At 37.6% G+C, this 27335-nt stretch overlaps 1 protein-coding gene across 1 annotated transcript in view; it reads left to right on the top strand.

Moving 5' to 3' along the window:
* Window positions 1-5407: 5407 nt before the first annotated feature.
* LOC128167820 (uncharacterized) overlaps window positions 5408-27335 on the top strand; it is a 57676-nt gene continuing 35748 nt past the window's right edge. The window contains exons 1-23 of the mRNA XM_052833746.1: window positions 5408-5511; window positions 5831-5945; window positions 6531-6863; window positions 6994-7126; window positions 7364-7472; window positions 7723-7807; window positions 8701-8838; window positions 9409-9523; window positions 9881-9981; window positions 10399-10596; window positions 10711-11697; window positions 11836-12003; window positions 12254-12388; window positions 16081-16229; window positions 19640-19764; window positions 20306-20481; window positions 23013-23094; window positions 23170-23376; window positions 23569-23650; window positions 24103-24210; window positions 25052-25095; window positions 25847-25949; window positions 26208-27321. Of these exons, the coding sequence (XP_052689706.1) occupies window positions 5476-5511; window positions 5831-5945; window positions 6531-6863; window positions 6994-7126; window positions 7364-7472; window positions 7723-7807; window positions 8701-8838; window positions 9409-9523; window positions 9881-9981; window positions 10399-10596; window positions 10711-11697; window positions 11836-12003; window positions 12254-12388; window positions 16081-16229; window positions 19640-19764; window positions 20306-20481; window positions 23013-23094; window positions 23170-23376; window positions 23569-23650; window positions 24103-24210; window positions 25052-25095; window positions 25847-25949; window positions 26208-27321 (4843 nt within the window). The 5' untranslated portion in view covers window positions 5408-5475. The remainder of the gene's footprint in view (window positions 5512-5830; window positions 5946-6530; window positions 6864-6993; window positions 7127-7363; window positions 7473-7722; window positions 7808-8700; window positions 8839-9408; window positions 9524-9880; window positions 9982-10398; window positions 10597-10710; window positions 11698-11835; window positions 12004-12253; window positions 12389-16080; window positions 16230-19639; window positions 19765-20305; window positions 20482-23012; window positions 23095-23169; window positions 23377-23568; window positions 23651-24102; window positions 24211-25051; window positions 25096-25846; window positions 25950-26207; window positions 27322-27335) is intronic.

Here is a 27335-nt window from a genome sequence, read left to right on the forward strand (position 1 = left end):
GTTCTTTTGCAGATCAATTATACATATACCAGAGGTGTGCATATTGCTAGGATTTTGATTACTGATAATTTGTGAAAAAATACCAGCTTTGAAGTTAGTCAATTTTTAGCAAAATATTGCATATAGGGTAACCTCATTGTACGGATAACTTTTCCTACAGTTTTATAGATAAAAAGTTGTTCTTTTGCAGATTAATTGTACATGTATCAGAGCTGTGCACATTTCTAGGATTTTTATTTCTGATTATTTATGAAAAAAATACCAGCTTTTGAACTAAGTCTTTTTTAGCAAAATATTGCATATGGGGTACTTTATTTCTCTGGATATGGGTTGACATGGATTAAAGAGACAGTACAGCTGAAAACACATGTGTGAATAACTTCAGATTTACCTATTGTATAGTTAGGAAATAAGAAATAACGTTTATTGATATAGTTGAAATACATGAAAATACCTTTCACATACTTAATTAACGTAATTATGAGCTTCCGGAAATTCAAGGATCGTACAAACCGGAATAATCTTATATCGTTTATTTGTACCACGTGGACTTTGATTGACAGTAATTGACACGTGCTGAAAACTACAAGATCTTCGTCCCACTACGGTCATCATGGAAAACAAGGTTAAAGCGATTCTCTAAATGAAACACATCCTAACTTACTCGATAATTTATAAATGGTATACCAATTAAAGTTCATTTTAAAATGAATAGACATGAATATGTCAAATAACCCCTCAATGGGCCTCGTTTATAAAAATAGATTTAGGTTGTAGCAACTCCTATGATAAACACGAAAAATACAAGCTTACAAAATAATTATTGTGGTTATTTTAAAAACTTTGAACAGTTATTACCTATGAGAAGTAGAAAAGACATATTTTTATCAACAAACCTGTCCAGTAGATTCTTCGCGAGCCCTGCATGTGTTTTGTTTACAGTAAATACGCATGCATAATAGTATAGAAGGCTGAACCCCGAACACGTTGCGATTTATTTATGTGATAGGTTATACGTAATTATTAATTTTAATGAAATAATTAGATTTATTGCATGGAGAACTTTGTAATTTTCTGAAAGTTTATACATTCATGAGTTGTACAAAAATACCGAACCCGATCGGAAAGTTGTTCTTTTGCAGATTAATTGTACATGTATCAGAGGTGTGCATATATCTAGGATTTTTATTTCTGATTATTTATGAAAAAAATACCAGCTTTTGAACTAAGTCTTTTTTTTTTTTAGCAAAATAGGATATGGGTTGACATGGATTATGGATACAGTTCACATATAAAAAGAAAACCCGGTTAGCTGTCACATTGACAGCTTTCCGTTTGTTTAAAAAATTATTTAGGTTTTTACTCTTCAAATTAACTTTAACTCGACGCCATTGTTGCCCTTCAGGCCTTTGATTTTATTTTTTACATGTTACAAGCCACGATCAGGTTTGATTTTATCGTTGGAAACCCACGTGAAGGCTCGCATATACGCTTTGTGTTTGTGGGCATACTTGCTGATATTTCATTGGTTTAAAGAATAATTCTTGCTTATCCCGATTGGGTCCATCACACACTTGTGATGAAAATCTCACAAATCGCAAATCTGTGCTGGGAGAAAGAAGTATGACGTTGTTGTCATCACATGAAGTCAACATTGTTTTTATAGCTCAAAAACATAAACTTTAGGGTTTTGCTTATTTTCCAGTTGTGTATTGTAATTATAACTAATATTTCATGAAACCGAGGAAATGTTGGCGGGTTTGCCTTGAGTTAGTAAGCGTTTGCGAAACTGGCCATTGGTTGTGTCATGTTGTAAATTTTGACTTTACCGGGTGGCAGTAAATACATTTACCGGGTGGCAGCTGTCATGTTGTAAATTTTGTATTTACTGCCATCCGGTAAATTCCAAAATTTACAACATGACAGTTTCCAACGATGGTTTGTTTCGAGAATGAAACAATAGTGGCTTGATGCAATTATTTCAAATGAAATCGCAGAAGTCGCCTACCTAGATTAACACAGATTGTGTACATTGTTCAATGTTTTTGTGGTAATGTATATATAAAACATATCATATGTTTAGTAAAAACAGCATCACGTGATATCTAAAATGAAATTATGTGGATTTATGTAAAGTGAAAATAGGAATCAAATTATTTTTATGCTAATAGCTTTATATTATAAATGATTTCAAGTCAAAGGAATAAGAATAGAGACTGCCAAATTAAAACAACAAAAGAAAAAATCCACACAATTAAAAACAAGTATTTGCTAGTCATAAACAAACTATAAGGAATAAAAAAATATTTTTTCTCCAAAAACTTGAGGACTGGAGGGGAATGATAAGTTAGAGGAGCATATTTTATTCATTTCCATTGATAAATATCTTAACAAAGCAAGCGCTAGATGTATATTTTGAAGATTTTAAATATTTACCATTAAAAGTTATGTGCTCTTAAATTTAGTGAAATATAAAGATCTCCAGAAACAGAAATAAATATACACTGTATGCTGGAAATCAAATAACGGAATAAAAAGGAGATCGAACAAAATTAATTTCATTTGAGAGTGTGGAGGGTTAGTTTAGAAATATTCCACCAACAATCCCCCCCCCCTCCCCGAAAAAAACCCATTAAAACTAGTCATATCCTCGAATATATGGTAACATACTCTGCAACGTATTTCTTTTTAATTTAACGACTGACATTTAATAATACCGTAATAAAATTCTTTGCCTTTTTCGCACAGGTTACATTTTGTACTGTCATATTTTGTTTTAATTTCTGGATGTATTATTTCATGCAGCGACCAGTATCAATAAGTAAATAATAAGTTATTGCATTGTGGACGACCTTAGATCTCTGACGGAAACTGCAAGACAAATCGGACCGATAACTAGGACAAACAATGTGCGCATATAAGACTTTTTTATCCCGTTAATAAAAATCCAAGTACTATAATTCATGAGACACTCAGATAATGATTTGGATTAGCGCCCCCTAGCGACTCCTGTCAGTATCGCATATATCGTTATATAGCTACATGACACAAAACAGATAACTTTATGTATTAATGTATTGTGTTTGAGACATCGCGGAATTCATTGACATTTTTATAAAAACATTATTTTTTCAAATTTTGTTTGATAGTTTGAGGCCTATATTCTGTGACTTATAACCGTAGATAGGGGAATCGTATTTATAGATGTACTTAAGCGTTAGTCTGAGTACAATAAAACGACCCCTATCCATCGACCATTACCCAGAGCTCAGTGTACTAACGTATACATCATCACCCCACACACAGGGTCAGCTTCACACACAATAAAGATGCTAGCTATCGATTGCTGCCTTTAATTACCCAGAAGTAAATACAACCTTGCCAGGCCCTGTCCACGCATGGCTATAACTGGTGGATTCGGTGGCGGTGACAGACGATGACATGTATGTATCATTAGATGCTACTAAATATTGCATAAAACCACAATCATTTAGTTGTTATCGTGGTAACGGCAAGCATTAGAATATTTTTATGTATATACTAATATCACACTCCTCCAGCTCAAATTGTACTTGCTTCGTTATATTTATACTCTAGTCTAATGTTCCTACCAACAGTCACAGCCAGTTTTGCACAGAAACACTTCCTTTTTAAGGTTCTCCGATCCTCAGCATCAAAGTATTTTTTTCATCCTAAAAATGTTATTTATCCTTCAAACTTTATAAATAAAATTAAATAACAAGAAAGCTGATGGTATCCAGGCATTTTCCGAAGTTATTGCATTTTTTCAGATGGATATAATGGAATAAATTTACAAGTTGATATCAAAATGCATGGCTCGAACCCCTTTACCTCTGTATGGTACATGTAGGTCTCCGTGGAGCCACTCAGCCAAGCAGTTTGTTGAATAACTATTTGTAATATTAACAGTAAAAGACTGATTAAATCTGCCTTTATAAAAGGCAGATTTATGGTTCGATTAAAAAAGTTCTGGATAATTCATTGGTGAAATGTTGGAAATCAAACTTGTATGGTTGAAGTTAAACACTGAAGAAACTTTGATTATTATTTATCATGGCGATTGAATGCTCTCTTAATATATTCTTGGCAATCATAAAATCTTAGAGCAAATATCTGCATGTGGTTATCAAACACAAGGCTACATGAAATTTAAATATATTGAATATTCCTAACTTCCGCTTTTGGTGCCGTGACCAGTCTCATTGAAAAGAAAAGTTTGTTGTGGTATAGGTAAAACTGCATGGGACCTTTTCAATTACCAAACTGTCTTCAGATGTTTGATAAGTAAAACAAAATTGCAACAAAAAATATTACACATGGAACAGTTTGATATCCCGGTCTTCAGTTATACAAATCGATCCTCTTACAATTGACTTTATGAGTGCAGATTTAATTTGTCGTCAGTGTTTAAACTACATTACGAAAGAAATACAATGAAAAATTAATCCTCACCAAATGTACATAAATCTATGGTGGTACTTATAAATATACAAAAAATTGTTATATTAATTGACTTAAACAAGTAAAATTTGAATAGCGTAAAATCATGACAATTCAATACATTTATCACTGACAGATACACGAATCATGGTAGCATTCAACCAAAATTTGACAGTAAATTTATTCCAATGTAAAATCTCATGATTCTCATGGAGCTGGCTTGTTTTCCTGCACTTATATTCAATGTTAGTAGAAAACAATGTCATTTTCAACGAAAAATTATAATTTACAGACTTAATTGAATTCTGTCTCTAACGAATATTGACCATATATGCACTTAATTGAAGCAAAGTCAACCTTCCTTTCAATTTCGCACACACAATGATTGATCTGGGAATTGACTCATTTAAACATTATAATGCTTTATTTGGTGTTTAGTCGGGATGGTTTGGTTTTAGCTAACGTACTTACGTACATTTACAGTAATTTAGTGAATTTTACTTACTAAAGGTGACAGAACTATGCCACAATAATATTTGTATACACATGTATGAGCTGTTCAAAATAGAACATTATCTTTGACTGACTTAGGGAGGAGATGCTGTACGGCTATGTTTGAAATAGCTCAAACATCACTTGATACGAATCAATAGCTTTTTATTAATTATCTATTAATATATATTGCATAATATATTTAGTTAACATAAAGGGGCAAGAAGTGCGATGTCGATCCCAGAACGGTTTTTTTTTTAAATAGTGAAATGCCCTGTGGTTTTCACAGGTCAGCCGTGTGCAGGTGGGCCCAATCATTTTGTGCGTTGTTTACAACTAACAATTTTAAAATCGGGATCGATGTTCAAATAATAACATTGCAGACGATAGCGAAGACCAGAGTCAAGCTAGCAGAACGTTTTTGTTTAGATTATATCTTTCTTAAATTATACTTGTACTATACTTTAAAATCTTTGAGTTAGTTCAGGATCTCTGCAACTTTTAAATGAAAGAAATCGAAATATGGTGCGGTATCGTGGACTAGATTACCTTTCGCTAGTAAGTCAACTCGCTTCAGTCCTCTTTGTTGTTAATGTCTTTAACATCTGAATGATATTAATGATCAAATGCTGGGATAGTGGCGCATCTTAAATTATGAAAAAGTTCTATATTTAGGACCAATATGTTTGACATCTGAAACGGTGAAGTTATCAATACATATGTCTATTCTTGGAACTACACGCGTCGGTAGATATAAATCGGTAGAAATTCAACACAGTCTAAGTATAGACCAAACTATTGCTAATCTGGATCATTTCGATTGATTCTTCATTGAAGATATGAATGGCTTTTAAGTTCTTTAATTAATTATTGGAAGGTCAGACTAAAAAGGAAAGAATTTATAGCCAGAGCCCGACTGTCTCTGGCAGAAACATGCCAGCCTGTTCTCTCGGATCGAAGTCTTCACAGAACCAGACACCCTTGGGCTTCAGGTGAGGTATTAATTATATCCGCAGTCCTTAATTAAATCGACATTAAATTTTCTACAGACTTCAATTATCTATCCATCTTTTATAACGTTTTCTATATATAGATGTTATGAAAAATCATTCCAAACGCCTTGCTAATGATTTTTTTTTTAGTTTAATAAAGTCTGCCTTCAAAACAGCATTGGCTTTTCTGCCAATCTATTTCTAGCTATTGCCAATTATATATTTTCTAAAACTACATTCATGATATATTCTAAATATATTGATTAACAGTTACAAATATGGAGTGAATTAATTAAAGTAAAGTGCACTACAACAAGAGAATGTGAAGTAATATTTCCTAAAAAGATGTATACATGAGCCTGAAACTTTTGAGATCACCTGAGCTAACCCCTAACCCCCCCCCCCCCCCCCCAAAAAAAAAAACAATGGAAAAAAAATAATAAAACTAAGATTGTATTGAGCTAACACTTGAAAAAGTGTAAAGGATATTGACAAGTAATAGCTGTATTCTTTTCTATACTATTATGTATGAATCTGAAAGATAGAAAAATTCCTTATATATAATTTATGGTTTCTTTTTCAAAGCCATCCCTGACCAGGCTCTGTTGTTAGGAGACCTTGAACAGCCTGATCCTCATATAGCCAAGCTGTTCACTTCATTGAAATCTGTAAAACACAACTCACTAGAGCTCTATGGTAGAGAGATTTCAACCCTAAGCATCAACACTTCCCCTCCAGTCTCTGAGGGCCTGAGGACCAATGAGGACCAGGATGAGGCTGAGGACCATGGAGATTTTGACGAGTTGTATGGAGACTTTGACTTGGTTGACTTTGTTCACACAAAGGAAGAGGACAAAGATCTATTGTATACAGAGGAGTTTCAAACAGAGACACTTTGTTGGGGTACAACTGTTACAGGTCAAGTTCTGTCCCATCTTATGATTACACCTAAAAGTACACTTATCTAGTGAAAGATTTTTTTAAGAGTAGACCAGCTTGGTTGAATAGAGTCTTAGTTATACAGAAACAATCTGTTGAAATGTTCTAGATGACCTCTTCGAGGATGTGACTCTTGACCTTGGCCCTGTGAAACCACATGTACCCTCACTGGGATCCCAAGTCCAGGGTCTGCAGCCTCTTCCCCTACTTGACCCCCTGCTGAATGGAGAAAGAGAGTGCAGGTCAAAGATTTTTCTTTTTTTAAATCTAAATAAACACTGCATGCACTTAATGTCATCAGTAGAAGTTGCTATATTCTACCTCAATATAAGATGACTATTTATACTTTAAATACTAAGTACTAAATGCTTTCAATAGGTCAGTACCCAGTAACCACTCTGAGATTATTCTGATATATAGGTTCAAATTCTACTGTCCTTTAAATGATGCTGTGAAATTGTTGATTTTTGATTGGTTAGACATGAGCCCTTAGAACTTCATGTAGTGCCTGAGACCTCCGTCACATCACAGAATCAAACCCAGGAGGTGTTCACCAGGGAGGAGCGATTCCATGGGGAGAATTATTTGGTAACCATGAAAACCTACTCCTGTTTCTGGTCACACAGATTTAATGCATAGCCATCATTAGTTGGGCAATTATTATTTAATACTATTTTACAAACTTCTTTTTCAAATAATGAAGGTTATATGTATTGATGTCTGACAAGCAGACCTGCATATATCTATGTGCTGTTAGACTATTTCAATTGATGACCATAAAGGATGCTATTAATGTATAGACAAGTACATGTATGTAGATTAGTTTCATTGTTTACAGGAGAACCTTCTATTAAAGAACAGAGACCTGGTAGAGAGAGACTCCCACTTGACAAGCCTGGGTCAGCTGTCTCCATTACCCCTAGGTATCCACAATAATGACTTAATAAACTGTGTGTGTAGGCTGTTGGGAGGATGTAGGTATCCACAATGATGACTCAGCAAAGTGTGTGTGTAGGCTGTTGGGAGGATGTAGGTATCCACAATAATGACTCAGCAAACTGTGTGTGTAGGCTGTTGGGAGGATGTAAGTATCCACAATGATGACTTAGCAAACTGTGTGTAGGCTGTTGGGAGGATGTAGGTATCCACAATAATGACTAAGCAAACTGTGTCTGTAGGCTGTTGGGAGGATGTAGGTATCCACAATAATGACTCAGCAAACTATGTCTGTAGGCTGTTGGGAGGATGTAAGTATCCACAATGATGACTTAGCAAACTGTGACATAGGCTGTTGGGAGGATGTAGGTATCCACAATAATGACTAAGCCAACTGTGTCTGTAGGCTGTTGGGAGGATGTAGGTATCCACAATAATGACTCAGCAAACTATGTCTGTAGGCTGTTGGGAGGATGTAAGTATCCACAATGATGACTTAGCAAACTGTGACATAGGCTGTTGGGAGGATGTAGGTATCCACAATAATGACTAAGCCAACTGTGTCTGTAGGCTGTTGGGAGGATGTAGGTATCCACAATAATGACTTAGCAAACTGTGTGTGTAGGCTGCTTGGAGGGTGTAGGTTACATGACTTAGATGACAAGGATAACTATCTGTTTTTGCTGTTCATTCACTATGCTGGTAGTACAACCTTTTCAGGTAGTATTTCATTGATGTTTTGCCCCAGGAGAGATGCAGGGTCAGATGAGCTGGAAGTTATTTGTAAAAGGAGCCACATCAAAATATATTAGTGTTTGAATTTTTAACAATGTGACATACTTCGGAGGCTTAACATAATGTTTTTTTGCTTTACTCATAGATGAGGGTACAGAGGACATAAAGATGGGGACTAGTGTTAAGCATTGCTGTCAGCTGGAGGAGTATGTGGTAAACCAACAGGCTGGGGGTCCCCCATTGTCATCAACAAAGGATCCCCATGTGAAGACCTGGAGCACAGGTTCATTTATACCTACAATATATCATTATGTTATTTGTAAATATTTAACAGTAAACTTGATCCAAAGAGCCTAATCATATCACGTATTGATGGATATATATAATAGACATCATATCGCACATATAGAAAAATGAAGAGTAAAAATGGAGACATTAAATGTATTCCTCTAACAGAATACTTGTTCATCATACGGTATAGACATGAAATAGTTTAAATTCAAAATCTGATAGAATTTAAGATGCATCCTGTGCAATGTGACTGAATCCAAGGTTCTATAACTCTTGTACATGATAAGACAAGGGTGTAAATTACTTTGCTCTGTGCTGGTTTAGGAAATGTGATATTTGATATATATATCCAATTGCTGAAATACACATGTATATGGTTAACTATTAAAGACTAATTTTCAGTCAGGATGTAGATTTTCTAGATATAATCAACCAGAGACAATTAGAACTGGTTGGCGGCGAGAAATATTTGGAAGGACGAGGTTCTCTCGAACTTTGCGAAGTTTCCCATGCAAATAAAAGTTGGTATATATAGTAGTTTATCAGATGTCTAATATTTTAGATCTAGAGATCTGTAGCTGGCCTGACGACTACAGTTTGGAGACCCCCGTTATAAAGTCCAGTCTGTCCGCTGATTTACTTACTGTGGGAGAACTCAAACCTCTAGCTCTCAAAAGGTATGGGTACTAGTTACAGATACCTGTCAGCAGACTGGGCTCTCGATAGTGCTACCATAGGTATTCTCTTTGTGTGAGAGTAATTGGGAATTCTGGCTTGAACTTGAAAGCTCTAGCTCTGCTTTACAGGCCTTTGTTATGTCAGTTTTATAAAATCAATTTGCCTTTACTGTAAGTTATTTAACTGATGTTATCGCTGGGAACACATTTGTTTTCGACTTAACTAGAAAGATGAGTTTGGTATGAGTTTAATTAGCTACTTGAGTGAAATTTTTCAAACACCATTATAATTCAGAATTATACTAGCACTGTCTCATTTCTCTGTGCCCTGTGTAAAAGCTGTTTATGACTCCATAGAGGCAGGGAGTTTGTTTCACTGTCCAATTCTACACAACATCAACTATTACCATCAGACAGCCATTTTGACTTGTGCTGTGTAGAGAGATGCAGATTTTCTGGTATGTTTACTTATAAAGTATCAATCTCATAGTGTACAGTTAATTTTATTTTTTTAGATTAGGGGCATGGAGAACAAATGTTTTATTGTTTTCACTGTTGGTTTTTGTTTTTTGTAAAAGTCTTATTTTATATACAGTAAATATAAGATATTCAGGCATGATAAATATTCAACTTATAGTGGATTTCTTATTTTACATGTGTACTTAATTCCACTATCAGATAGCGATAATATGAAATTATCTAGTTTAAATCTGTTAAGAAAAATAATTGCAAGGTTTTAAGAAGTGCAAATGGTGCTTTTTGCGATTTTACACAGATATTAATTCCTTGCATTTAATCAGGAATTTACAGTATTCATGTATAATAAATGTGTGTTGTGACTAACAATGATCTGTCTTCTGTCTTTATCCACACAGAACCAGACATTGACAGAGTGGAACTCCTGCAGATGAAGAGACTTAACAAAGAGTGGAAGGAGGTGGCTGTATTGAAGTGGAATATGTGGAAGGTGGAGCTCAACTTGTGTTGGATTCTCCACCCTCCGACAGAGGAAAGACTGGATTTGAATGAAGCAGTGCTGGGGTACATGCGGAATGGGAGACAAAATCATAAAGGTACAAGTCAAAGTTTAAACCAACTGTCAAAGGCAGATAGATCAATGTATTTGTTCCTGAGCAGACAAGTAAAATTAATGCACAGTTGCTTTAATGGTTAAAATTCATTTTCAGATTATCAAGAGATATTTCACAAAGAAATGTTTGAGTTGCCTCCCTTGGAATTGCCTGGACCTACAGTTAAAATCAAGGAGAAAGTGAATAATTCAAAACCATTTTCTGCTCTGTGTGATTCAGAGTACCAGCCGATGCATTTACCTCCAAACACAAAGCGTCTCGCACATACTGTCCCCTGCATAACTTCAGATAACAGCACAGTAGAAACTCTATATATTGACTTAGAAGAAGAGGCTTCACTGAGCCAAGGAGAAAGCAAAATCACAGAGCATGAAGGACAGTATCAGTGTTTGATTCCAAGGCCATTTAAGTTAAAAGATGGTGAGTGCACTAGCAATGTTTGTAGGACACTAGTGGAGACTCAATCACAAAGAGACGGCAGTGCCTCCGTACTAAAACATCAGGAGCTGAGCATCAGTAGCAGCCCAGCCCACAGAACTAGCCCACCTGTCTCACCTGTCCCACCTGTTTTACCTATCTCACCTGTATCCCTGAGCCCTGACAGAATCCTGTCACTCCGCTCTCTACAGGATCCTTTCTTGGACTCCCCTGTTAAAACTGGTCAAAACAAAATGCAATTTATGAAAAACCAGCATGGTACACCAAAGGAGAATCCACATTTACAAAATATTCAGAAGACAGATTCCCATCAGCAGCACAGAGACTTAAACAGTGATAATTGTAAACCACTGTCAGACACACGGTCACACTCGCCTGGGGGTGGAGAAGACACCCAAAGTAAAGGACAGATGAGGAGTCAGGCCACCCCTCGACAGAGTCAAACAGGGTCAAAGGTTAACCAATCACAATCACCCCCCACTCACGATGGCAGATGCCTGGGAGTTAATAACGTCACACAAACCACGCCCTTCTCTGATATTCCCAAGGTCCGGAGAGGGAGAGAGCCGGGAACCACTCCACAGAAGAGTCCAAACAAGAGGCCATCAAAATCCAGGGTGAAATGTATCACCTACCAGCTGGAGGGTAGGTTGATTCAATGGAATCAATCAGACATCACTATAGACATTGCCCCAATGTCAGAGTACTGATCTTAGTACTTGTACTGGGTATATCAGTCAAATGATTGTGTTCTATAAGTAATTGTAATTGTTCTTATTTTAGATGAGTATCAACAAATCATCAGTCTGGTTACCCAGCATGCTTCCTATTTCATCACTTCCTTGGTGAACAGTGGTGACATTGACAAATCTATTATCTTCACCTCCCTGACCCCTGACCTCACAAGGTTTCTTGTCAAGGAAGTCACAAGTCAACCTGATAATGCACATTGTAAATTCCATTATAACATACCAACATTCTCATGTTAATTAACAAATTGAAAACGGAAATTTGAGCACAAATTTTTATGATAATGGGACAAGAAATGATTGTTGATGTAACAAAACTAAATTATATGTATAATATACCATTGAATGGGAAATTTAATTTTATTAACCCACAGCCTAAGGGTTGTTACATGTATAAGCTAAAACAATTGAAATGGAGGAGTCATGGTTCCTTATTCATGTGTTTTCTGTAGATGAGGAGCGGTATCGCTCCAGTCTGGCCCTCCACACTCTGTGCTGTGCTAGAGAGATGATAACCTTGGGTTGTCTGGAGTCAGGACTGGAACTTTTGTCTGTGATACAAGAGAAATACAGGGACCAGCTCAAAGGTAGAAATAGTGATACAAAAGAAATACAGGGACCAGCTTAAAGGTAGAAATAATGTACAAAAGAAATACAGGGGCCAGCTTAAAGGTAGACAAAGTGATACAAGAGAAATACAGGGGCCAGCTCAAAGGTAGAACTAGTGATACAAGAGAAATACAGGGCCCAGCTTAAAGGTAGAAATAGTGATACAAGAGAAATACAGGGCCCAGCTTAAAGGTAGAAATAGTGATACAAGAGAAATACAGGGGCCAGCTCAAAGGTAGAAATAGTGATACGAGAGAAATACAGGGCCCAGCTTAAAGGTAGAAATAGTGATACGAGAGAAATACAGGGGCCAGCTCAAAGGTAGAAATAGTGATACGAGAGAAATACAGGGCCCAGCTTAAAGGTAGAAATAGTGATACGAGAGAAATACAGGGCCCAGCTTAAAGGTAGAAATAGTGATACAAGAGAAATACAGGGGCCAGCTCAAAGGTAGAAATAGTGATACAAGAGAAATACAGGGCCCAGCTGAAAGGTAGAAATAGTGATACGAGAGAAATACAGGGGCCAGATGAAAGGTAGAAATAGTGATACATGAGAAATACAGGGGCCAGCTTAAAGGTAGAAATAGTGATACAAAAAATACAGGGGCAAGCTTAAAGGTAGTTATAGTGATACAAGAGAAATACAGGGGCCAGATGAAAGGTAGAAATAGTGATACAAGAGAAATAGTGATACAAGAGAAATAGTGATACAAGAGAAATACAGAGGCCAGCTTAAAGTAAGATATAGTGATACAAGAGAAATACAGAGGCCAGGTTTAAGGTAGACATAGTGATACAAGAGAAATACAGGGGCCAGATCAAAGGTAGAAATAGTGATACAAGATAAATACAGGGCCCAGCTTAAAGGTAGAAATAGTGATACAAGAGAAATACAGGGACCAGCTTAAAGGTAGAAATAGTGATACAAGAGAAATACAGGGGCCAGCTCAAAGGTAGAACTAGTGATACAAGAGAAATACAGGGACCAGCTTAAAGGTAGAACTAGTGATACAAGAGAAATACAGGGACCAGGTTAAAGGTAGACATGGTGATACAAGAGAAATACAGGGACCAGCTTTAAGGTAGAAATAGGGGTACATGTATAATACATGCATTGCAGAATACCCCCATTACTTTAAGTTTTTTTTCAAATTTTTAAAAAGCTAAAATCTACACACACTTTTATCAATGAAATTTTTCATATCATATTTTTTTGGCTCTGATAGTTTTTTATTTAAGATCTCATTTGCATCAAACACATGAAAACAGAGAAGGTATGTTTTTTTTCTTTTTATGTATAGCTCAAACAGACATATTGTATTACATTATGCATAAGTTGTCATGCATATCAGAAAAAATTAACAAGAAAAAAGTGTGTCTGCTTCACCTTTTTCTTTTTAATTGTTGAAGATGTATAACAGGGGACTGTATGTAAATGCCTTAGTGCCTGCAGCATGCGTACGGAAGGTAACACTAGATAGCAGTTAGAATCAGATACAGCAGTAAGCTGGTGTCTGACCAATTTTTATATGTTCAACATGGAATATACTTTCTGATGTTTCAATACCTACTAACAAACTGACAGACACAGTAGAACCACTGGAGGGTTCAGATTCAATATCTTACCAACAAACTTACAGAAACAGTAGAACCACTGGGGGGTTCAGATTCAATATCTTACCAACAAACTGACAGACACAGTAGAACCGCTGGGGGGTTCAGATTCAATACCTACCAACAAACTGACAGACACAGTAGAACCACTGGGGAGTTCAGATTCAATATCTAACCAACAAACTGACAGACACAGTAGAACCACTGGGGGGTTCAGATTCAATATCTAACCAACAAACCGACAGACATAGTAGAACCACTGGGGGGTTCAGATTCAATACCTACCAACAAACTGACAGACACAGTAGAACCACTGGAGGGTTCAGATTCAATACCTACCAACAAACTGACAGACACAGTAGAACCACTGGAGGGTTCAGATTCAATACATACCAACAAACTGACAGACACAGTAGAACCACTGGAGGGTTCAGATTCAATACCTACCAACAAACTGACAGACACAGTAGAACCACTGGGGGGTTCAGATTCAATATCTAACCAACAAACTGACAGACACAGTAGAACCACTGGAGGGTTCAGATTCAATACCTACCAACAAACTGACAGACACAGTAGAACCACTGGAGGGTTCAGATTCAATACCTACCAACAAACTGACAGACACAGTAGAACCACTGGAGGGTTCAGATTCAATACCTACCAACAAACTGACAGACACAGTAGAACCACTGGGGGGTTCAGATTCAATATCTAACCAACAAACTGACAGACACAGTAGAACCACTGGGGGGTTCAGATTCAATATCTAACCAACAAACTGACAGACATAGTAGAACCACTGGGGGGTTCAGATTCAATATCTTACCAACAAACTGACAGACACAGTAGAACCACTGGGGGGTTCAGATTCAATATCTTACCAACAAACTGACAGACACAGTAGAACCACTGGAGGGTTCAGATTCAATACCTACCAACAAACTGACAGACACAGTAGAACCACTGGGGGGTTCAGATTCAATATCTAACCAACAAACTGACAGACACAGTAGAACCACTGGAGGGTTCAGATTCAATACCTACCAACAAACTGACAGACACAGTAGAACCACTGGAGGGTTCAGATTCAATACCTACCAACAAACTGACGGACACAGTAGAGCCACTGGAGGGTTCAGATTCAATACCTACCAACAAACTGACAGACACAGTAGAACCACTGGGGGGTTCAGATTCAATATCTAACCAACAAACTGACAGACACAGTAGAACCACTGGGGGGTTCAGATTCAATATCTAACCAACAAACTGACAGACATAGTAGAACCACTGGGGGGTTCAGATTCAATATCTTACCAACAAACTGACAGACACAGTAGAACCACTGGGGGGTTCAGATTCAATATCTTACCAACAAACTGACAGATATAGTAGAACCACTGGGGGGTTCAGATTCAATACCTACCAACAAACTGACAGACACAGTAGAACCACTGGGGGGTTCAGATTCAATATCTTACCAACAAACTGACAGACACAGTAGAACCACTGGGGGGTTCAGATTCAATATCTTACCAACAAACTGACAGATATAGTAGAACCACCGGGGGGTTCAGATTCAATACCTACCAACAAACTGACAGATATAGTAGAACCACTGGGGGGTTCAGATTCAATACCTACCAACAAACTGACAGACACAGTAGAACCACTGGGGGGTTCAGATTCAATATCTTACCAACAAACTGACAGACACAGTAGAACCACTGGGGGGTTCAGATTCAATATCTTACCAACAAACTGACAGACACAGTAGAACCACTGGGAGGTTCAGATTCAATATCTTACCAACAAACTGACAGACACAGTAGAACCACTGGGGGGTTCAGATTCAATATCTTACCAACAAACTGACAGACACAGTAGAACCACTGGGGGGTTCAGATTCAATATCTTACTAACAAACTGACAGACACAGTAGAACCACTGGGGGTTCAGATTCAATATCTTACCAACAAACCGACAGATATAGTAGAACAAGTGAAGGGTTCAGATTCAAGAAATAAATGCTTTGATACTTCTGACCACAGACTGTCTGGAGACCCTGAGACAGCGACTGTTGTCAGCCAAACTGTGGTGTGACCGGCGGGGAATCCTACACCCCAAGGTGTACCGGGCATGTCAAAGTGTCCACCGTAAGCTGACCGGTAAAGACCCAGAGAGGCTCAGTCACACCAAGGTACCAGTCATACACTAACATTAACCTATTTAATCTATTGTGTACATCAAACCAGAATATAGCAATTATAGATATAGGAAACAAACAGCAATAATGAAATATTATTTTTTGTATTTTAGCAAAATTCTAATATAAAACCTACAGAAAATATATAATTATAATATAAAAATTTATGTATGCATAATGATGAAATTCCTACACATTTTTTCATTTACAGTAGGTTATTTTGAGCTTCTGTTTTATAAATATCTTTACAAATTTGCTATAAATGAATTATAAATAATGGATGAAACAATAGTTTTCCTTTTGTTCCCTAAATCAAACAGTTTTGCTGAATGTGAAACAGATATTAAACATAGGTAATCATAGATTACTAAGCTCACCGAGACGGAGCATCACCCTTATGAGACATCACCTTCATAAGACCACCTTTATCATTTTATATGAAAATCATACTTTATGATCTTGGATATTCATGGATTCTGTTTTGACAAAATATCGTATATCATCTGATAATTTTTTTTATGATAATCATATGTTAATATGTTAATCAATACAATGATACAAAATTAAATATTGCATCATGTCATATTTCTAATATAATATATATCATATAATAAATAAAATACCGTAATAAACAATAATGAGATTTGATATTGTAACGTATGATATGACATTGTATTGTGTTATACCTTATTGTATTTGATCACATAATACAATATCATAAAATATAATACAATATAGTATCATATTACAATATCATATTACATAATACATCATAACACTGAAACATGATATTATATTGTATAATATAGAATGATATTGTATTGAATGACACTGAAACATATTTGATACATTATATGATATTATATCATATAATACAATATAATTTGATTCCAACATTGTATCTTATCAAATGATACAATATTATGTGATATGGTAAAATATTATAAAATACATTATTATATTATACATATTACATCATATGACACAATAAAATATATTACAATATCATATAATACAATTTCATGTGATATGATAATTTATCATATAAACCAATATCATATCATACAATATCGTATGATACAATATTATATAATATTACAATATCATATAATACAATTTCATGTGATATAATTCTATATTACTGAAACCAATATCATATTATACAATATTGTATGATACAATATTATAGAATATACAATATTGTATCATAGGATACAATATAATATTTTGCAACATCTTATGTAATTGTATCATGTGATAAAATAATAAATTAAAAATACAATATAATATTATACAATATTGTATCATAATATACAATACTATACATAACAATATCATGATACATAATCATATCATAAAATATCAAAAAAATGATACAATATCATATCGTATCGTATAACTTTTTATAATATAACATATGATATCATATTGTATCATATCAAACAATATTGTTTCATATCATACAATACTTTATCATAGGAATCATGTTATATCATTTATCAACAAACACATCTATCTATCGAGCTGGTTTGAGTGAGGTAGGATATTTCTTTAGCATCCTTGATAATGGAGATCAGGCTCTGCTTCTGAAGCAACCTCTGCATTTAATTTATAATAAAGTTAAATCAACTATGCAAGCTATCATCTATAAAACATGTGACCTGTTCCAAAAAACTAAACCTCATCCAGCATCCGAAACCTATGGCTCAGATTCAGCATTCAAGCCCATCAGGTGCATTTGTATCATAAGACGCATCATCAATGCAATTTTGGTGAAGTTTGGACCAGTAATAACTAAGATATCATCATCAGAGGGCACTAGCAATTAAAACCTTAACTTCCTCCAGCATCCGCAACCTATGGCTCAGATTCAGCATCCATGCCTGTCAGGTGCATCTGTATCATAAGACACAACACCATCCATTCAAGTTTGGTGAAGTTAGGACCAGTAATAACTAAGATTTATTTTTAGCATCCTTGATAATGGAGATCAAGCTCTGCATCTGAAGCTACCTCTGCGATTCATTCATATTACAGTTAAATCAACTATGCAAGTTTGAAATAGTACTATCATCTATTAAACATGTGACCTGTTCCTAAAAACTTAACTTTATCCAGCATCCGAAACCAGACTATGCATTCAAGCCTGTCAGGTGCATCAGTATCATAAGACACACCATCCATGGAAGTCTGGTGAAGTAATGACAAGTAATAACTAAGATATCATCATCAGAGGGCACCTGTTTCAAAAACTTTATCTAACCAGCTCTTAAAACCTTAACCTCCTCCAGCATCCGAAACCTATTGCTCAGATTCAGCATTCAAGCTTGTCAGGTGCATCAGTATCATAAGACGCACCATCCATACAAGTTTGGTGAAGTTAGGACCAGTAGTAACTAAGATATAATCATCAGAGGGCACCTGCAACAAAAACTTAACCAGCTCTAAAAACCTTAACCTCTTCCAGCATCCGAAACCTATTGCTCAGATTCAGCATTCAAGCCTGTCAGGTGCATCAGTATCATAAGACACACCATCCATACAAGTTTAGTGAAGTTAGGACCAGTAGTAACTAAGATTAATCATCAGAGGGCACCTGCAACAAAAACTTTAACCAGCTCTAAAAACCTTAACCTCTTCCAGCATCCGAAACCTATTGCTCAGATTCAGCATTCAAGCTTGTCAGGTGCATCAGTATCATAAGACGTATCATTCATACAAGTTTGGTGAAGTTAGGACCAGTAGTAACTTAGATATTGCTATCAATGGGCACCCGCAACAAAAACTTTAACCTGCTCCAAAAACCTTAACCTCCTCCAGCATCCGAAACTTATAGCTCAGATTCAGCACTCAAGCCTGTCTGGTGCATCAGTATCATAAGGCACACCATCCATGCACGTTTGGTGAAGTACAGACCAGCAGTAACTAAGATACTGCTATCAAAGGGCACCTGCAACAAAAACTTTAACCTGGTCCAACAACCTTAACCTCCTCCAGCATCTGAAATTTAGGACCCAGATTCAGCATCCAAGTCTTTCAAGTCCATAAGTAGGTCCAGATGCATCATCCATGCAAGTTTGGTGAAGATAGGACAAGTAATAGCTTAGATACAGGACCTGCAACAAAAACTTTAACCAGGTCCGGACGCCGACGCCGACGCCGAGGGTATAGCATAAGCTCTCCTTGACTTCGTCTCGGTGAGCTAAAAAAACTTACTGGAAAATAGTATAAAGGTAGAACTTAATAAATGGAGGTCAGATCATGGCCAGGGTACAAATATATTACTGCAATTTTACCCCAAAATAAAAATTTTAATTTATTAATTGCATATGTACTTTATCATTCAAAATATATTTTACTTTATTATACATGTACTGAGATACATTTGTACAAATCAAACTCAGATTCTAGTGATTTTGAGTAAAGACCTGGACAGTTTGGTCAGCACACTGGGGCACAATCTACAGAGGGTAGATGGGGTCAAAGTTCACATCCAGGTCACAGGAAACTGCCAGAGTGTTCTAGACAAGTAAGTTTTACAATGAACTGAACTATTCACCAGTCACCCCAGCCACAGGCACCTGAAGCATGGTTCCTAACCTCCTTCCTTTTTTAGCAGGGATGATCTATTGTAGATATGTTATTTATATCTTTATTGGTATATTCATCTCACACTTTTCTCATGTTATAGTGACTGGCCTCTTCAGATATAATAATATTTACTTTTGTGTAAATGTATTTTTTTTATATTGGTGGTAAGAATTAATCCCACAGTAAAAGAAAAATCTGTATCCATAATTCAGGTGCCTGACACCCCAGCTTGACCTGGAGGTATTTGTTCTGGTTTTTTCTTGAAGAACTATGTATTTAAGTGTAAATTTGGAATGTCATTGTTAGTTGTTTAATATAATAGGAGGATGCTTTTGATTGGGATGGTTGATATACTGATATAACCCCCCCCCCCCCCCCCCCCCCCCCCCAAATTTGGGAAAACATGCCAGTCTGGAGTTTCCAGTGTAAAGCAGTGTACTAAAGTCGACGAATTGGCCGAACACTGACTTCTCTTGTAGTTTGGACCACTGTAACTGCATGCTGCTACAGGAGGAGCAGATCGGGTCAGACTTTCCATGGTCCCAGTTTTGTCTCGTGCTGGAGTACGAGGGGAACAGGTTCTCGGAGCTGTGTGAGCGTCAGAACATCTCCTACAGACACTTCTCCTACTCTGCTCCTACAACTAATGGTACAGGTCAGTACACAGAACATCTCCTACAGACACTTCTCCTACCACTGATGATACAAGTCAGTACACAGAACATCTCCTACAGACACTTCTCCTACTACTTATGGTACAGGTCAGTACACAGGATATCTCCTACAGACACTTCTCCTACTCTGCTCCTACAACTAATGGTACAGGTTAGTACACAGAACATCTCCTACAGACACTTCTCCTACCACTGATGATACAAGTCAGTACACAGAACATCTCCTACAGACACTTCTCCTACTACTTATGGTACAGGTCAGTACACAGAACATCTCCTACAGACACTTCTCCTACCATTAATGGTACAGGTCATTATACAGAACATCTCCTACAGACACTTCTCCTACTCTGCTCCTACAACTAATGGTACAGGTCAGTACACAGAACATCTCCTACAGACACTTCTCTTACTCTACTCCTACAACTAATGGTACAGGTCAGTACACAGAACATCTCCTACAGACACTTCTCCTACCACTGATGATACAAGTCAGTACACAGAACATCTCCTACAGACACTTCTCCTACTCCGCTACTACAACTAATGGTACAGGTCAGTACACAGAACATCTCCTACAGACACTTCTCCTACAGACACTTCTCCTACCACTAATGGTACAGGTCAGTACACAGAACATCTCCTACAGACACTTCTCCTACCACTGATGATACAAGTCAGTACACAGAACATCTCCTACAGACACTTCTCCTACTCCGCTACTACAACTAATGGTACAGGTCAGTACACAGAACATCTCCTACAGACACTTCTCCTACTCCGCTCCTACCACTAATGGTACAGGTCAGTACACAGAACATCTCCTACAGACACTTCTCTTACCACTAATGGTACAAGTCAGTACACAGAACATCTCCTACAGACACTTTTCCTACTACTTATGGTACAGGTCAGTACACAGGATATCTCCTACTGACACTTCTCCTACCACTAATGGTACAGGTCAGTACACAGAACATCTCCTACAGACACTTCTCCTACTACTTATGGTACAGGTCAGTACACAGGATATCTCCTACTGACACTTCTCCTACCACTAATGGTACAGGTCAGTACACAGGATATCTCCTACAGACACTTCTCCTACCACTAATGGTACATGTCAGTACACAGGATATCTCCAACAGACACTTCTCTTAACACTAATGGTACAAGTCAGTACACAGAACATCTCCTACAGACACTTCTCCTACTCTACTCCTACCACTAATGGTACATGTCAGTACACAAAACATCTACTACAGACACTTCTCCTACCACTAATGGTACGGGTCAGTACACAGAACATCTCCTACAGACACTTCTCCTACCACTAATGGTACATGTCAGTACACAAAACATCTACTACAGACACTTCTCCTACTCCAGTCCTACCACTAATGGTGCATGTCAGTACACAGGATATCTCCTACAGACACTTCTCCTACCACTAATGGTACAGGTCAGTACACAAAACATCTACTACAGACACTTCTCCTACTCCAGTCCTACCACTAATGGTGCATGTCAGTACACAGGATATCTCCTACAGACACTTCTCCTACTCTACTCCTACCACTAATGGTACAGGTCAGTACACAAAACATCTACTACAGATACTTCTCCTACTCCAGTCCTACCACTAATGGTGCATGTCAGTACACAGGATATCTCCTACAGACACTTCTCCTACCACTAATGGTACGGGTCAGTACACAGAACATCTCCTACAGACACTTTTCCTACCACTAATGGTACAGGTCAGTACACAGAACATCTCCTACAGACACTTCTTCTACCACTAATGGTAAAGGTCAGTACACAGAACATCTCCTACAGACACTTCTCCTACCTCTTATGGTACAGGTCAGTACACAGAACATCTCCTACAGACACTTTTCCTACCACTAATGGTACAGAGCAGTACATGGGACATCTCCTACAGACACTTTTCCTACCACTAATGGTACAGAGCAGTACATGGGACATCTCCTACAGATACTTCTCCTACCACTAATGGTACAGGTCAGTACACAGAACATCTCCTACAGACACTTCTCCTACCACTAATGGTACAGGTCAGTACACAGAACATCTCCTACAGACACTTCTCCTACCACTAATGGTAAAGGTCAGTACACAGATCATCTCCAACAGACACTTCTCTTACCACTAATGGTACAAGTCAGTACACAGAACATCTCCTACAGACACTTCTCCTACTACTTATGGTACAGGTCAGTACACAGGATATCTCCTACAGACACTTCTCCTACCACTAATGGTAAAGGTCAGTACACAGAACATCTCCAACAGACACTTCTCTTACCACTAATGGTACAAGTCAGTATATTGTAAGTACTTCAATCATTATCCCATTGTTTTACTGTACAGGAGACATTTGTTCCTCTATTTATGTATATTTTTCTTTCTCTCATATGAAAGCTTGATTTAGTTTTACTCTGAACTCTTTATGAATCCTTGATGAATTTCAATTTTATTTTTATTTCAGCTATAAGTATAACACAATTCAACGTAACTATAGTATGCTCCAAAGCAGTGCCAAAAAACTTTGTCCATATATTAGAATCCAAGTAAGTCAAATACAGAAAAGCTCTCATATTTAACAGATATGGGTCTACTTGATATTAACATTTGGTGACTTTTAGATATGGAGTGACCTGTCTGTACAGAAGCTGTTGGGCGGGGCTGACCCTCCCACACATTGTGATTGACGAGCTGACTGCTGTAGTGATGTATGATGTGTCAGCCATAGGGACAGAGTTCTCTCCCTTACTGAGAGTACTCTCCCTCCTCGCCCAACAGTTCAGAGACATCCTTATAATTGGCAGCACCCACAACTTTACCCAGCCACTGTAAGTCTGGTCCTCAGAGATATTATAAAAGGACCTTATTCCAATATTGAACCTATATAGTAAAACTCATGGACTTTGTATAACTTCTATCAATGGTGCAGCAATATTATGATCACCATACAACCCTTTCCTCTTCGGCCCTAATGAGTTTGGTTTATCCATGTTTCCCTGTACTTGTTATTTCTTTGCTAGGTTGAAGCTAAGACAGCACCAACAAAAGCTGAATTTCTTCCTAGGCCGAGCTGTGTCCAAAGTCCCTGATCTACAGTTTAAGGTGAGATGACAACAGACGAGTCAGTGTGTGAAAAAAGACTGATGGATAAAAAATCTTTGACCATTAACTAGTACTGTTACAGGAGGCTGGAGGGTCAACAAATTATCAATCAGATCTTTCCTTAATTTTTAGATCTGATACTTTTAGCCATAAACTGCAGGCCCCACTTAGTACAGAAAAATTTGAAATACTTTGGCTTCAAAATTTGAGTCTTAGTTTTCCTATTCCTTTATATAGAGCTCTTCTCGTCAAGGATATTATTATAGTCAAGAAATGGCACTTTTAATTATCTAAAGACTAAAAATGGCCACAACCAATGAGCCTTCTTAATTATCCTATATGCATTTAGGAGTTCTGCGTTTTTTCATTACTGATACATGTAGAAGGTTTAATTATCTTGTTTCTGAGATATGATTATGAAAGCATTGAAGATTACTGCGTTTGTTCATAAGGTAGTGACCAGTGATGACTTACAGAAGACGGCAGAGATGGTGATCCGTGTGTGTCGGCTCGTGTTGACGACAGATGACCAGAACTGGATGGCAGCCTCACCCTCCCAGGTAAAGCACCCCCTCACCCTCCCAGGTATAGCATCACCTCACCCTCCCAGATATAGCATCACCTCACTCTCCCAGGTAAAGCACCCCCTCACCCTCCCAGATAGAGCATCACCTCACCCTCCCAGGTATAGCATCACCTCACCCTCCCAGATATAGCATCACCTCACCCTATCAGGTATAGCACCCCCTCACCCTCCCAGGTATAGCATCGCCTCACCCTCCCAGGTATAGTATCGCCTCACCCTCCCAGGTATAGCATCGCCTCACCCTCCAAGGTATAGCATCGTGGCATTGACCAGGACACTTCCTCCTGCTGTATAGTAGAGCCTACACACAAGGTGGCTTCTACATCTGCCCACTGCCTGTATCACTACTCCTTGTTACTCCTCTCTCGTCCAGATGTTCAATGGCTGCTTTACATGTTTGCCTCTGTGTTCAGTGTACCCTTTTATTTGCCCATTTTCTTTCTTCCCTGATGTTGTCTATTTTTTCTGTTTTCTCCTATTCTCATCTGGAAATGGATGCTCTCTAGATCTCTCTTTGAACATCTGGACCATGTTTTTGACAAATAATGGAGAACTTCCCTATTCAGCTTTAATTATTGTTGTTATCTTGCATTTACATGATGCATTTACTTATCATTTAGAATTTAAGATACTACATATATGATCATTTTTACCAGTATCATTAATTGAAATGTAGCTCACATAATCAACTTTTTACATACTAATAAAAAATTTAACCATTTTTTGGGGCTAATTTAAAGACTATGATACTTAATTTTCAAATACATGAATTGTAAATTTAACTGATTTAATGTTTTAATTGTCTTTTATTGTAGGAGGAAGAATTTCTGACTGCAATTCCTTGCATCAATCCCATCTTGTATGTATTCACTACACCAGATAAGTAAAAGAATGGGCCATGTTTATAGTGTCTATTGTGTATTTAGTGTCTATTGTGTATGTAGTGTCTATTGTGTATGTAGTGTCTATTGTGTTTACAGTGTCTATTGTGTTTACAGTGTCTATTGTATTTGCAGTGTCTATTGTGTATGTAGTGTCTATTGTGTATGTAGTGTCTATTGTGTTTACAGTGTCTATTGTGTTTACAGTGTCTATTGTGTTTACAGTGTATATTGTGTTTGTAGTGTATATTGTGTATGTAGTGCCTATTGTGTATGTAGTGTCTATTGTGTTTACAGTGTCTATTGTGTATGTAGTGTCTATTGTGTATGTAGTGTCTATTGTGTATGTAGTGTCTATTATGTTTGCAGTGTTTATTGTGTTTGCAGTGTCTATTGTGTTCGCAGTGTCTATTGTGTTTACAGTGTCTATTGTATTTGCAGTGTCTATTGTGTATGTAGTATCTATTGTGTATGTAGTGTCTATTGTCTATTGTGTATGTAGTGTCTATTGTGGATGTAGTGTCTATTATGTTTGCAGTGTTTATTGTGTTTGCAGTGTCTATTGTGTTTGCAGTGTTTATTGTGTATGTAGTGTCTATTGTGTTTGCAGTGTCTATTTTGTCTGCACTGTCTGTTATGTCTGCACTGTCTATTTTGTTTGTAGTGTCTATAATTATTTACAGTGTCCATCATGTTTGCAGTGTCTATCAGTGTCTGTTTTGCTTGCAGTGCACAGAAAATGCTTCAGATCCTATCCCTACAGTCCATCACTGATCTCCACCCCCATCAGCTGGCCCGGCTGTTCCCCAGCACTCCCAGGAGGATCATACAGGTCTGTCTGAGTCTGCTGTAGGAGTGGTAACAGCAAACAATCCTGTGGAATCATTTTTATTTTTGAGGGTCAATGTTTTTGGGTATCCAAAATTTGTCCTGGTTCATGGGGATTTAATTGTATTGGTAGAATAAACAGGATAATTTTAATAAAATATTAAACAAATGATTGTGTATAGGTTTGTTGGGATGAAAAATCATGGGCAAGGGTTACCCACAAAAGCCATGAACATTCACAATCCATTTTTATATTATCTAGATGTTTTATGAAGCTCTGGCCAAACTGAGGACAGAGCAATGTGTGCAAGGGAGAAAACTCTTGGAAGAACCTGTACAGGTCAGTGGGGAGATAAACGGTACCTCCCCCCTCCCCACAGACAGACACACCTTGTTTTGGGATAGTCAGGAGGGGGCCACTCAGGAACCACTCCGTCCTGAGGAACAGTTAGCTGCCCCTGTCAGGACTAGTAGTTGTCAGCCACGTAACCCTCCAAACAACGTACACATTAACACTGGTGCCCTGCTCCCCCAGGAAGACTCGGACTACACCACTGATACTCTCGCTCACAGCTGCAACTCGGAATCTCCAAATGAGTTTGTTCGGGCTCAGACAGGGTTTGAGCAAGAAGAGAGCTCCTATATAGAGGAGCTCGGGAGGGTTGTTAGCAGGCAAGCACTTGATGAAAGGGGAGATTCAGAAGAGAATCAGTCCCCACTCAAGCAAACTCAGGGAGTTAACACACTGGTACATGCACCATTGAGAAATCATCATAACATGACACAATTAGAGCAAAATAATACTGTCAACTCTGAAGAAAACTGGTGCATGCAAGATACTGCAATATATACAGCAAAAAACAATTTAACTTCAAAATCTACCACTCAAGAAATTCCTAACTTCAGTACAAAGAGTTTTGAGCAAATTCAGTCATTCTCTCAGAGGATTCCCACCCCAGAGGACCTATTTACGGAAGACATTGGAGATATTCCAGCTAGTCACATGTATCAGGATTTTCAAAGTGTTGAATGCAGTCCTAATACTAGAGTGAACTCTTATGCTCCTGAAGTTTTGTACCATGTTGGTAGTGGTAGTGGTAGTGGTAGTGGTCCTAGGAAACATGATCCTGTACACCTGGCAGAGGAAGACTCGGGGAGGATTCACACCTGCACTGTGAACAACCCACCAGTGTCGTACATAGTCTGTGATGAGGCACAGCCAGAATCGGTGGACTTTCAGGACAATCTGATCGCCACAACTCGACAGCTGCTGAAGCAGGCCGCCATGACGGCCAGTGACAGGATCTTTCCTAGAACAGGCCCTAGAAAAGTGAGCATTGGCCTGGCTAGGCCACTCAGACAGCCCAAGTCTCAGGGTAAGAATGCTGCT

Source organism: Crassostrea angulata, chromosome 10 (assembly GCF_025612915.1).
Source record: "Crassostrea angulata isolate pt1a10 chromosome 10, ASM2561291v2, whole genome shotgun sequence".
In the NCBI taxonomy this organism is placed as follows: Eukaryota; Metazoa; Mollusca; class Bivalvia; order Ostreida; family Ostreidae; genus Magallana; species Magallana angulata.